Source organism: Anabas testudineus, chromosome 21 (genome assembly GCF_900324465.2).
Source record: "Anabas testudineus chromosome 21, fAnaTes1.2, whole genome shotgun sequence".
In the NCBI taxonomy this organism is placed as follows: Eukaryota; Metazoa; Chordata; class Actinopteri; order Anabantiformes; family Anabantidae; genus Anabas; species Anabas testudineus.
In genome coordinates, this window is record NC_046629.1 from 22,261,480 (window position 1) to 22,274,047 (window position 12,568).

The 12,568-nt window shown below is 40.6% G+C and overlaps 1 protein-coding gene across 2 annotated transcripts in view; it reads left to right on the forward strand.

Annotated features, from left to right (window-relative positions):
• Positions 1 to 806: 806 nt before the first annotated feature.
• The window catches only part of tfpia (tissue factor pathway inhibitor a), a 29,235-nt gene continuing 17,473 nt past the window's right edge, over positions 807 to 12,568 (forward strand). Inside the window, exon 1 of one of the 2 annotated variants that reach the window (XM_026376341.1) lies at positions 807 to 959. In XM_026376341.1, the coding sequence (XP_026232126.1) occupies positions 881 to 959 (79 nt within the window). In that variant the 5' untranslated portion in view covers positions 807 to 880. The remainder of the gene's footprint in view (positions 960 to 12,568) is intronic. The other variant, XM_026376342.1, reaches the window with a different exon arrangement.

A 12,568-nucleotide genomic window follows, 5' to 3' on the forward strand; every position in this document is an offset into this window, starting at 1 on the left:
ATGTATAACAGTGAGTGTGTGACTTTTTATTCTGGGCATCCCCCAGCTGTGTAACAAATACTGAACCTTGCAGCAGTGCAGCCACTTGTACTTAACACAACGTTGCTGCACATAAATCCACTGCAGTATTTAACACAATGCAATGAATTCATTCAAGTTATGCAAGTATGAGGTGCAAAGAGGCTCCCAGACTATAATTACAGCATATATCTGCCAGTTTGAAGCTAAATTACACTGTGTGTCACTAGCAGAAGCCTGAAGTAGCTGAAAGGGTTCTCCGCAGCTCTCCAAAGGCCATAAGTCAGGTACGAGTTTCTTAAATGAAACAGACAGCAGAGTCTAGGTAATGGACTTCAGATGAAAATTTCTCATCACAGAGAGATGAATTGCTTCAGATTAAAGTGCTGTTGAGGGGGCTGAGAAGATGCAACTTGGGACTCGGCTTGTTATAGCTAATCAGCTCCCAGCAGAGAGACAGAGTCACGGACAGAGAGATAAACAGCTGCTGAGATGGTTGCCCACAATCCTATTATTGGGTTATTTTATTACGTCATAGTCCTTGTATGGGGGAAATGATAAGCTGTAATGACGACCAATGATACATAGAAATAAAATAATAATAATAAAAAAACAAAAAAGCCAGTTTTGATTTAATTCCTCAGAAAACGTTATGACTCAGGAGCAATATGTTACTTCCTTACAGTGATGTTTCCCTCCTCGAAATTACTGTGAATTTCAATTTCTCTGTGCCTGCAGACTGGCACGGTGTTATCAAACGGAAGTACACACCCCACCCACACTCACGACTTCAGCCCTTAAACTTCAAGAAGTTCTCCTCTAAACTTTACATTCAGCGCGGTTGGGCACCCTCTCCAGCAGCATGGCTCTGTCAGACAAGTGGTGGATTTGCGCCGTTTCGCTCCTCTGTGTCGCCCGTTTTGGCTCCTGCCACAGACATGGTAAGATAATAAAATATATATATATATATATATATTTAGATTCAGATTCATATTTTAACTGTGTTCACAGTGCGTCTGAGCTGTAGGGGAAAGTTCCACCGCAGAAACCTCCCGTGCGTAAAATGGAACTGAGTACACACTAGTGAATATCCACACATTACTATGTCACGTTTTTAAGTTTATTTCATTTATAACGTGGCATTAAATAAATTACATTACAGTGTGTGTTATTATCGTTGTGACACACGATTTATATCTATTTACGTTAACGTGTAAATGTGTGGACCTGGACAGCTGCGCTTCAATGTGATTCCTTCAACAGGATAAAGCAGGTACAGTTACTGGAGGTTTATTGCCTTACAGGTAACAAACTACTTTAAACAATATCTACTGAATTCCTGTTCCACACCACAGCTTCCGAGTTCGCTTTGTTGTGTTGGAGGCGCTTCAGCTCCTTATTAGCGTGTGGAGAGATGTGGCGTCAGGCAGGGTCAAAGTCCAGCTCGACAGTTCTCTTACCGGCCGCGACCCACACCTGAACTGCTTGGCACCTTCTTCTTGTCCTGTCATGTCGCAACAACAGCCTCGCTGGCGGTAATGAAGCTGCTGGGATTAAATGTCAAACACCCAACAAGCCAGGGAAGGTTTGAGGAGAGGCAGGAGAAATTGTAATGTTCCCTTCTTCCACCTCTGAGAGCAAATACTGAGCACTTCTGATTCCTACCTATAAATCTATGCAGCAGAGACCAAAGTGCAGAAAGTTATTCTAAGAGTGTTGGGTCACATATTGGCTGAATGAATAAGAGCACTGGAGATGAACTGCAACATTTACTGTATGTCTTTATTGTATCTCCCTTATCTCACAATGGCACACAGTAGGTTTTAAGCATCATTTCCCATCATGGAAGGAACATTTACAGTCTATGAGGAGGCCCTACAATAAAATATGAGACATGGAGACTTTTGTCTTATTGAGACACAATGAGGGACACTGTAGAATACACATGAGAGCTGGTTAGATTTCATCCAAAGGTAAAAAACAACAGCTACTTCTAAACTAAATAAATGAGCTGTAGCTCAAATGTGTATCAACAATCACAGCAGCAGTTTCTTTAAGAGCACTTAAATAACCACAAAGACATCAGCCGTTTAGTTACTCTGTTTACTTATGGTGTGCCAGGCAAATGATATTTAAAACATGATTGGCAGCCTGTAGTGAAACTAAAATTAGTGTGATTAGTGTTTGAGAAACTCTGGCTGCTGAAGTTTGAAAAGTTTGAAGCAGTTCCATAGCTCAACAGTTAATCCACGGCAAAAATCAGGAGGAAGGATAAAAAGCTAATAGAATTTTCTGTGTGTTACTAAGTGAGATTGTTAGAAGATATTCATCAGCTGATAACAACACGTCCGGGCTAATCTCTTCACTTTGCTTCAGGCTCAAGCGACAGTCAAAAATAACATCCACGTTTTTGGGAGGGCTGACTTCACGATAGGACTTAGTGGCGCAGGAGTGTCTGCGTTTTGTTGGTGAAGTGTTAGAGGTCAAAGGTCATTCGACTGAGTTCCAGCTCAGATTGAGTAATTACCACCAGTCTGCACAAACGTTTGACGTATTTAGTGCTCGTGCTTATCTGAATGTGTGGCTACATCTTGTTTGGTTGTATCTATTGGATCAGCCCTAGTCGCAGGTATTGTTGCTGTGCCCATGTGCATGCATGACATGTAGAGGGGTGTAGTCACTGAAGGAACACTGGAGGGGTGGGTGTATTTGTTTGCCTGTTGAGTTCACATATCAACTGTACACCTTTAAGCACGCATTTGCCATTGTTTACATCTAAGAGGATGAGATTTCCAAGATGCCGTCGGCTGACATCATGTTGATGGCTAACATTTACAAGCAGCACACGTTTATCATTTTAACCTTAAAGCACATAAGGACAAATATGCTGAGTACTGAGGCTTCCAAAACAAAGAACGGGGCTCTAGGCCTTATTACAAAAACACATTACCATTTAGCAATTATACTCTGCATCCATCAAAGATATGGGAATACAAGCCATAAATAAATACAGACAGCCAATCTGGGCTATTTACATTACCTTCAACGGGGTTTTGTTCATAGACGAAGATTAGCTTTTACTATTTGCATATCATTTACGTGCACTTGAGAGGTAAAACAATAAGGGAGTCACTGGGCCTCTTTGAAATTAAACGCCAGTATCATTGGTGCGCGCTCTTGGTAGCCTCACTGTTCACTAATCAGGCGTAAACACTGTGTCTCATTAATTTGTGGAGAAATTTAATTAGACACTCACTTGCTGTTTGAAGTCATTTTATTACATCGCCTCAGGCCATAAACAGAGAAGAAACCATGTAGCATGTCCTATCTTAATTAACGCTTGCAACAAGGAGTGGACTTCTGAAAAGGGCTCAACTAAACTGTCACTAGAACTCATTTAACCATCAGATGAATACACCTAGAATCAAACACTGTGGCTATTTCTCTGCCTTGAAAATAGATACAGACCTATAGTTTTTAGTCACAAAATGTTTGTTTTGTCTAGAAAACTCACCTAGAAGCAATTTGAACGCAGCCTCTCTTTCTGGGGGCACCACAGGAGAATTATAATATAGACTTAATGCCAAAATTGCATGAAATCTTCTTTGACTGATGCAACTCGCTATTACAGTGTCTGTTCTCTGTTTGCATACACATACACCCACTCCCACTTTCTGTCTGAATTCATTCTCTGCCTTTGGTTCAGCAGTTTTAATTTGTATTTAACACACAACAACAACAACACTGACACTGAAGCAATCAACGCTGACAATGTATCCTTAATTCTCTCTTTACTGCAACTGTGGGAGATGTTAATTTGATAAAAGGGAGCATGTGAGGGATGGTAGGAGGCGGTGGTTGGTTGGTGACAAAAGCTGCCACAATAGTAGTAAAGCAGCACCTGGTTTTCAACCGGTAGGGGGCGATTGTTTATGTGTAATTATATCGCGAGAGAATTCCAATAGTTCACAGTTAAATGTCAGGCTTTGGACTAGAATTTAACACCTAAGATGTTTTGATTTAATAATAATGATAATATAACTTAACGTTCAGTTTACTGTTTTAAAGCATCATGTGATTTTGGCTGTAGTGTCATGGTGATTTGCATATCAAGTGTCAACAGAACGGAAAAACCTCACTTGAAATCGAGTTTATATGTTCTCTGAGGACTTAGATACCTGAGTGCAGGTATATGTGTCATCTAAGGACCTAAGACTAGGCCCCCACACCTTCTTTGAAGATTTAACACCTGACATGTACATGCTGTCTGAGGACATGGACATGTTCTCTAACACCTGAGACTTGGACTGTGGTCTTCTGCAGTCTGTTTAATTTGATATTCGCAGGTGAGATCTGAACGGGAAAAAATCATTACGAAAAAGGTGATGAGGGATTCCAAAAGCTTTTGGATTCGATGTGTGTGGATTTGGAAATGAATTCAGCTTTGATAAATTTCTTCAATTCTAGTCATAAAAGGAGCAAGAAATATTCTGATCAAATATATCTTTGCTGTAGCAGACATTTTATCTGCCAGTTAACAGCAGCGCTGTGTGGTTTTCCAGCAATACGACTGAATTCTGCTCCATGTGAAGCCTCCATCTAAGAAACTGGTTGTCTAATCAGGAAGTGCATGTTGCCTCTGGACTCTAAATTGCCTGTAGGTGGGAATGTGACTGTGAATGGTGGACTGCCTCTGTGTGGCCCTGGGGCAGACTGGCAACCTGTCCAGGGTAGACAGTCTGTCACCCAGTGTTAGCTGGGTTCAGCTCCAGCCCCTTGTGCCCCTAAAAGGGAAAAGGTGGTAACAGTAATGGATGGGTGGATGTTGTCTTTTTCTCTCTGTGTTCTGATAAATTAGAGTGAGTACGGAGTGTCTACTCCCATTTCGTTAATATATGTCTACCACGTCTGCATAGCACTTCGCAAATGGATAAAGGTCCCCCATTTCTGGGAGTCATGAACTCATTATATAATCTAATTGATTTAGAACAACTCATGAATTTAGTTTGTGTTTCACACCTACAGAGTACCTGACACCAGAGAATTCAAAAGTCGTAGCTGAGTCACCTGCTACAGAATATAAAACATGGTGTATAACATGAGAGCAGGAATGCTATTTTAGATGAGAGTGTACGTGTTTCCAGCATGTGCAGTAAACTGTTAACAGGAACACAACACGCTACATTTCTACATTCTCCTGTTTGATTAGAACACAGATTCTCAAACACTCATTCCCAACATCAAACTAGCCACAACTTAATCTGTGCGTCCTGGGCACTGTTGACTGTAGAGACATAGGATACCTCATTGGTTCTGTTTTTAGACAGAAGCTACTGTCTCCTCAATTGTTTCCCCACCAACTTGACGAGATGGTTAAGTTAGCAGTTCATTTCATGACTAACAGTGAGGTAACCTCAGACTGAGTGCAGCTCGCGTGCAAATTTGTCTCCACAACTGACAAAGGAGAAATCTCAGTGCCATCTTAATTGCCCAGGAGCAGGAGAAGATGGCACAGCTCAGAGGCAATCGGCTCACAGTGATATACCAGACTAAATCCATAAAAATGAGCTTTATGATGTAATGTTACAGACAGACAGAGCAATGGAGGAGATCCCAGGTTCTCCAGAAATAGTTTCCTGTACCCTAATAAAATGACTCCCTACTTTAAAAAAGCAGAGTTTATTCAAAAGTGAGGATCAAATTGAAATGTTGGCCACTTGTGCATGTTCACTTATAATGTGATGTAAACATAATGCCAATGATACAAAAACTAAAAATGATTTCTCAAGTCAATGTGACATTGTCTCTCCGTCTTCTGTGTGGGGATTTGCTGCATTCTGTTTTTTATCACTGTCCAATGAATATACGGTATATATATATATATATATATATATATATATATATATATAATGCTGATTCATACAAACAGGATCTGACAGCATAACCTCAAGTTGTGTTTTTACATTTGTATGATTTGTTGATAATTCCAGAAAATGATGAAGACATCATGTCTCTGGGCACAGCTTCATGTATTACATATTGTACATTTGAGTCTTCAGACAGCCCTTAAAGCAGTACATGGTGACTAATATTACTGATATCTGGTAACAATGAGAAAAATTGCACTGAGACATCTTCAATGTATCTTTTGAACAGGATCATGCACCTGGCTACAGTGTCTGATGTAAGAGTTCTTCATGCGCAAAACAAAGGTCATATTCCCAGGAAAAGCTAGTTTACCTGAGTAAACATGAACCACTGTGGTTGTGGTGGCTGGATGAAACCCAGCTCACGTGTTGCTTTGTATGGAGCAACATATTTGATTTGTGGGTTTTGGTGTTGTTCCCTAATCGAAGCAGACAAAGTAAGGCTTTTATGGATATGTTGCTTCACCTGTCTGTATACATAGTGTGTCAAATTATGAAGGGAGGTTTGTGGACAGCAGAGTCTGTTGCTGGGGACATTATTAGCGTCTCTTTGTAGCTTACAGGAAGCTTTAATCTCTTAAAAGTTGACACATAATTGTCTACATTTTTTTCACATTTCGCACAGGAGGTGAATGACACCAACAAGAAAACTAATTAGGGCTGATGTCCAGTTGTATGCATGACTCAGTCTCTCTGGGTTGTTTGGAAAGATATCTGGTATCTTTTTCATGCCTGGAATGCCTTTTTTTTTTTCAGCACAGCCCAATTGCCCCTCTGCAGAGGGATAAGGTCATGGCAATGTTTCCTGTATGAGTCGTGATGATAATTGAGGGTTAAGAGCTATATTTAAGGAGAAGAGTTTCAAGAAGTGATGGAAAGAAGAACAGGAAGGAAGCGGTGTGTCTAATAAAATACTGAAATAGTGGCAGATACCGGTTATCGTAAGTTGTAATGGAAACAAGCTATATACAGATTAAAGGGCATGCTATTGTATTTCTTTATTTTTAATGTCTGTGTGTGCTTTTTTTTTTTTTTTTTGATACCATGTAGCATAAAAACATAAGTGACATTGGAGACAAGGTGTGCAGACAAATTGACAAAGTTTCTCACTCAACCGTAGCAGCTACTGTCTGATGTGTTTGCAAAAGTTTTAAGGAATAAAAGTAAGACATGAAGTAAGTCTGAACTTGTTGAAGTAGCATTCAAAAATGATGTAGGAGTAATGGTTCATTCTGTACCAGTCCAGACTGGTGGGAGTGGGATGTTGGGCTTCTTGTTTTTTGACTGCTGATTGTCTTCAGTTCCTAACGTTCAGGGTGCAGAGCACCGTCGGGTTCAGTAAAAGTTTGTAGAAACACATTGCACAACTCTTCTTCAGCACGACATGTTTTATTTACTAAATGTTTTCAGCTATCTCGCCTTCATCAGGGTGCTACGCATGCAATGAACCCTATAAAGAGATGAACCTGATCATGAGTCGACCAAGAAACAGATAAGAGGAAAAATGCAGTCCTTGACGACACGTTTTCACATAAAACTGGGCAACTGACTGAGTCAAGCACAGTTCCACATTGTATAAAGCAACGTGACTGTCAAGATGGAACAATATCAGTTAAGAAATAACAGCACAGACTGGACATACTGCATCTAGGATTCTAAGCAAGTAGGATATTTAAATATTCCAAATAACAATATGAATTTATATCTGAAGGCAAAACTTCTTAGCTCTCCTGCCTCTTGTTTCATCTGCTCACTGCTTTTTTTAAACTTGATTTGCATGAAATGTGCAGAGTCCACACAAGGTCTGGTTGTTCCTCTGTAATTAAAGTGCCTCAGATCTATCATACCCAGCTTCTTTGTTCTCCTCTGATTGAAATTGAAATCGACGAGGCTGTTAATGCACCATCAATGAGAAATGACAAAATAGTAGTTATTCAAATTTAGTTTCACACATGCTAGCAGCGTTGGAACTGTGTTTACCATGAACTTAAATTAAATTAAAAAACTACTAGCAGGTCAGAAATTATTAATCTAGTTCTACATCTACAGTACCAGATGGACTATGGCTCATGGTTACCAGAAGATAAACCTTCATAACCTTGGTGATCCCCTTACAAAATCCCCTTCCCCATCTCCAAAATCAATTCAGGGAGACATCATCATACATCTGCATGTTGACATTCTGACAACAATTTTAAAGATATTGTATTTCGTGATTTCTCATCTGTTCAGTTATGGTTCTTCAGAAATTGTCTGGCTCATTTTGAGAATGTAGCTTCATAAGGGTTTGGAAAAAGCTTCTCTAGCTTTGGTGAGAGATGCCAAAATGGACAGTTTACCACTAACTTGTTTTCGGATTCATTTCTGTGTCTTCTAATGTGGGGGTATTACATGAGGGGCACAAACCAGGGATAGACGACTGTTTTGTGTCTTCAGCTCAGTTCAGCTGAGCCTCTGACTTAACTCACCAGCATCTTTGGTTTTTTTCTGTTATTTCCCTCCAGTGTCTCTCTCATCTCTGTGTTAATAAGGCCGTTTCATAAACCCTTGGCATATGTGCGGATTTTTCTCTCAAGTTGAATCATTTTCAATTCACACTGACGAGTCTAATCACATCTTTCCACCGGCTTTGTATGCAAACACACTGCTCTCAAATTCCCTTTGCATTCTGCCTTGTTTCAGACAGTAAATCAACAAATGATGACCACGTTCAGCCTTAAAAGAAGTGCAATTTACAGACATGCTACAGCTAATTCTTTTCAGTTTGCAGTAATAACAGTGGCATTGTGACCATGACGAGGACGAAAATAGATGCTGCTGTTTAGAACTCAGTGGAAATGGAACAAAAGCAAACTGTAATCTTTGCTGTACTTTCAATGTTCTTTGTGTCATCTTTAATCATTTGCTCTGCGTGCCTATTCCCAGCAGAAGCAGCAGCAGCAGGCTTAATCCCTCACAGGAAAGCAAACTAAACTTTCAGTCGCACCACCACCTACTGATCACTAGCAAAAAAAAAAAAAAGCATTCTCTTTTTTTTCCTCATTTGTATTGTTTGAATGATAACCTGCACTACAGAGACGGGCCGCTGTATCGATCCTCTCATCTAATGTGGAGTGCATCTACAGTACAATCAGTTGAGGATGACATTTGCACAGGCTGAGAATGAGCCACTTGCTCTCACTTTCTGTCTGTTCCATTGATTCTGCTGTATAATCAGATACTCATCAACACAGAGGAGGCTAAGACACAGACATTCATGGCCGCCGTCTGTGGAGTCCTTGAAGGTCCATTCAGTGGTTGACAAGGCTTCACTGTACGTGGGTGTTTGGGATGCACTTAGGAAAATAGCATTTTGACTTTGCTACTCATGCAGGACCAAATATCAACTTGTCAACTTAATTGATGATTGTAATGTGCAGTAGGTTTTTTGTTGTTTGTAAGTGTTTGACGCTGTCATTTACTGTCATGCTCTGGTCCTGACCTGTGGGACTATTGACTTGCTACAGTGTTGACTTTTTGTGATTTTCTGACAGCAAATAATGTTGCCTCACGGCAAACAGTACACTCCATAAACACTGCCCTCACATATCACAATGATGTGGTAACAGACCTGGGGAATAAGCTCATATTGACTAGATATTGAACTTGTGATATTATAGTGAGATATCAAAACGTAACAGTACTGTCAACACTACGGTGGATGGATATGCATATGGTGTGAATGGAATTCACGTGTCACTGATTACACTAATATTGCACCTCCTATTGTATGTTGTGTTTTTCAAACGTACTATATCCAATATTATGTGTAAAGTGAATTTCATAAGACTCAAAATCAATCCACTGTGCTCTGCCCATCAGTCTGCCTCCCTACACTACTGTGCTCTGCGAAGTTCTAGTAGTTGTTGTTATAAAATGCTAACCTAGCAGAAATCCTCTGACTCGTTAGAAGAGCAATTCAAATAAAGAAACATATTGTAGCTTTAAGCAGAAATCTATGTTTTCTGCAAGTGTTTTATCACAAAGATGTTTAAAGTATATTAAAATACCGTTTTACATAATACAGCCATTTTAATTTGAATTTTAATACATCTAAAGTCTGTATATTTTTTCTAATATTGACCCGCAATCAGATTCCAGGATCTCTGTCCAGAACAGTGCAGCACTGGCAACAGCTAAGATGCTGTGCATTTCCCAGAACCTCAGTTAGAGGAGTTCTTATCAAGCTAGAGCAGAAGATATCGTCATCAAGATATAATCTCACTCTAGCACATTCTCACTTGTGTTGTGGTAAGATTGGATAGTTTGTAAATGCACATCTTTGTAGACTCAAATTTTTTGTGTTCTCAGTTCCTTAATGTCATGTATCTAACTAGCATTGTTTATTCTAATCAAAACATCCCAGTCAGAATCAGACTTTTACTTTGTGCTGATTTTGCCTTTAAATACAGTTTTGTTCGGTTTCGGCTATCAGCTGCATCTGAAGTGGAAATAATGAGCAATTCCTATTTATGTGCATCAATTACACAGCAGATCTGAGATGAGACTAGTTGCCACGGAGCTAGTTAATTTGTTTGAACTTCGCTCTCCTTGCTGCCTGGTTTGCATACACGTCAGGGCTAGAAAAGTCCTCTGTGTTCCCACCACTGATCTCTGATCTTTCGCACACAATCAAGGGAGCATGACCAATCTGGGAGATGCTGGTACATGGAGGTAAGCAACCACCAGGTTTTGGGAGGTTGGAAAAAGTGCAATAGGCCAGAAGCAGGTCATACCTTTTTAGTGCTGTAAAATTAACACACAGTTATAATGCTGTAGTTGGATTTTATGAGATATTGTCTTAATTAAAGTTGTTCAGAGCCTCTGCTTCACTTCAAGCAGACACTTTAATATGATTTCATTCTAATATACCAATGCTCTTTTTCGACATTAGGACATTTATTATTACTGGTCTGAACACCTCCATTCTTGTGAATCATTTGCTTGTTACAGCAAGTGATGAATAATTCACTGGATATTTTATAATTGGTGCTCCATCAGTTTGGCAGATGGTGCTGTGGGACTTTCTTCCCTACAGGCCTGTGCAACTTATGGCAAACTCACATCATGTCATCATATGTCCACAGTATTGTTTGCCATATGCTCCTTCTGGACTGAGAAGCTTCTGCATGGTCAAATTAAAGGAGCAGATAAGCACTTTGTGTGGAACAAGTGTCCTTGATTTCTTGTAAAGTTGGGAGCGGTTTAAGCATAGCTGTCACCAACCCGGGTCACCCCCCCAACTCGCCCACCCAGCATTAGTCTGCAGGCCAGGAAACACATTTTGTCCAATTGATTGGCTGAGAACTAGCCGAGACAAGCTCTAATTGGCATTGAGTGGGATTGTTCGGTTCAGTGGCGCTCAGACTTTGCAAATGTCAGAGCGCGGATTTGGCAGAATCACTGGAGCGAGGGGGATTTCCGGTTCCCACCGTTGTTTTCTTCTCAGGACCAAGTGGGAAACAGGTAGGGGCTCAGCTTAGTCATTGCCTGGAAAAGATAATGCCATTGCAGGATGGGAAGAGGATAGAGATTTCCACCACTGAGCTTGCACTGGAGGAAAGTCAGATTAATAAAAACAAGTTTTCAAGTTTGCTTCTGTTGCAGATATAAGGAAGAAGGTGGAAGTCATAGAGAGCTAGACAGAGGGTTTCTTGTTTGTGTTCATCTGTCCAGAGTCTCCTGTTTGAAAGTGCAAGACAAAAAAACACAAGCCCTTAGAGCTCGTGGGTGGAAAATGCAAGGCTGAGATGAATGTTAAATCTGCCTTGCCATGGACAAAGGGGTCCACAAGAGTTGTGCGAGGACAATTAACACCACAATTAACATCTCTCCTCCTTCACCACCTGCCATACCAACACACAGGCTCTGATTAAAAATGCAGGTTCTTACAAGCCCTTTAGATAATTGCGAAGGTTTCTCTGTGGTGCTGCTGGGTAGAGCAATGAAGGAGGGAGCAGATCTAATACACACAGTAACGGCTTGCACAGTAAAAGACCTCGTATGCTCTTTAATGTCACTGAACCATGACATGCACAAGTTTTTTTATCTGCTTGAATGTCTCAAGCAACAATCAAAATACTGGTCCTGGCTGAGTTTGTGTCACGCTCTGTGTACTGTGCCATGCAGGACCAGGCCTGTCGCTGCCCGAACATGAGTAAGTTCTTCCGTGTAGCCCCCAGTCTAAGTAATGAGATCTCTCCAAGTTTTTATTGTTTATAGAAATAGAAACTGATCCCTCCTGGAGGCCTGGGCGTGTCCATGCTTCATTAGGATTCCTTCGATCTGCTGGAGAAGGTGCATTGGAAGGTGTATGCTCACTTTGTCTCCCAAGATGAAGCTCCACAGGAAGTGCTCTCCCCCTGTTTTGAAAGATTGCTGCAGGAATTGGCTCATCACTCTATGGCAGCTCAAAGGCCAAAGTCGTTTTAATGAGCTGTGTCATCATCTGTAGGGGTCGTTGTCATTGTTTCACTTTAGTTTTCCTATCAGTCACTGTTTTGCTGTTTCTTATCTTCCAGTCATGCACCTCTGTCTATGGTTACACATAATTTAAGTTCTGTTGTTGAGCTTTATCCAATTTC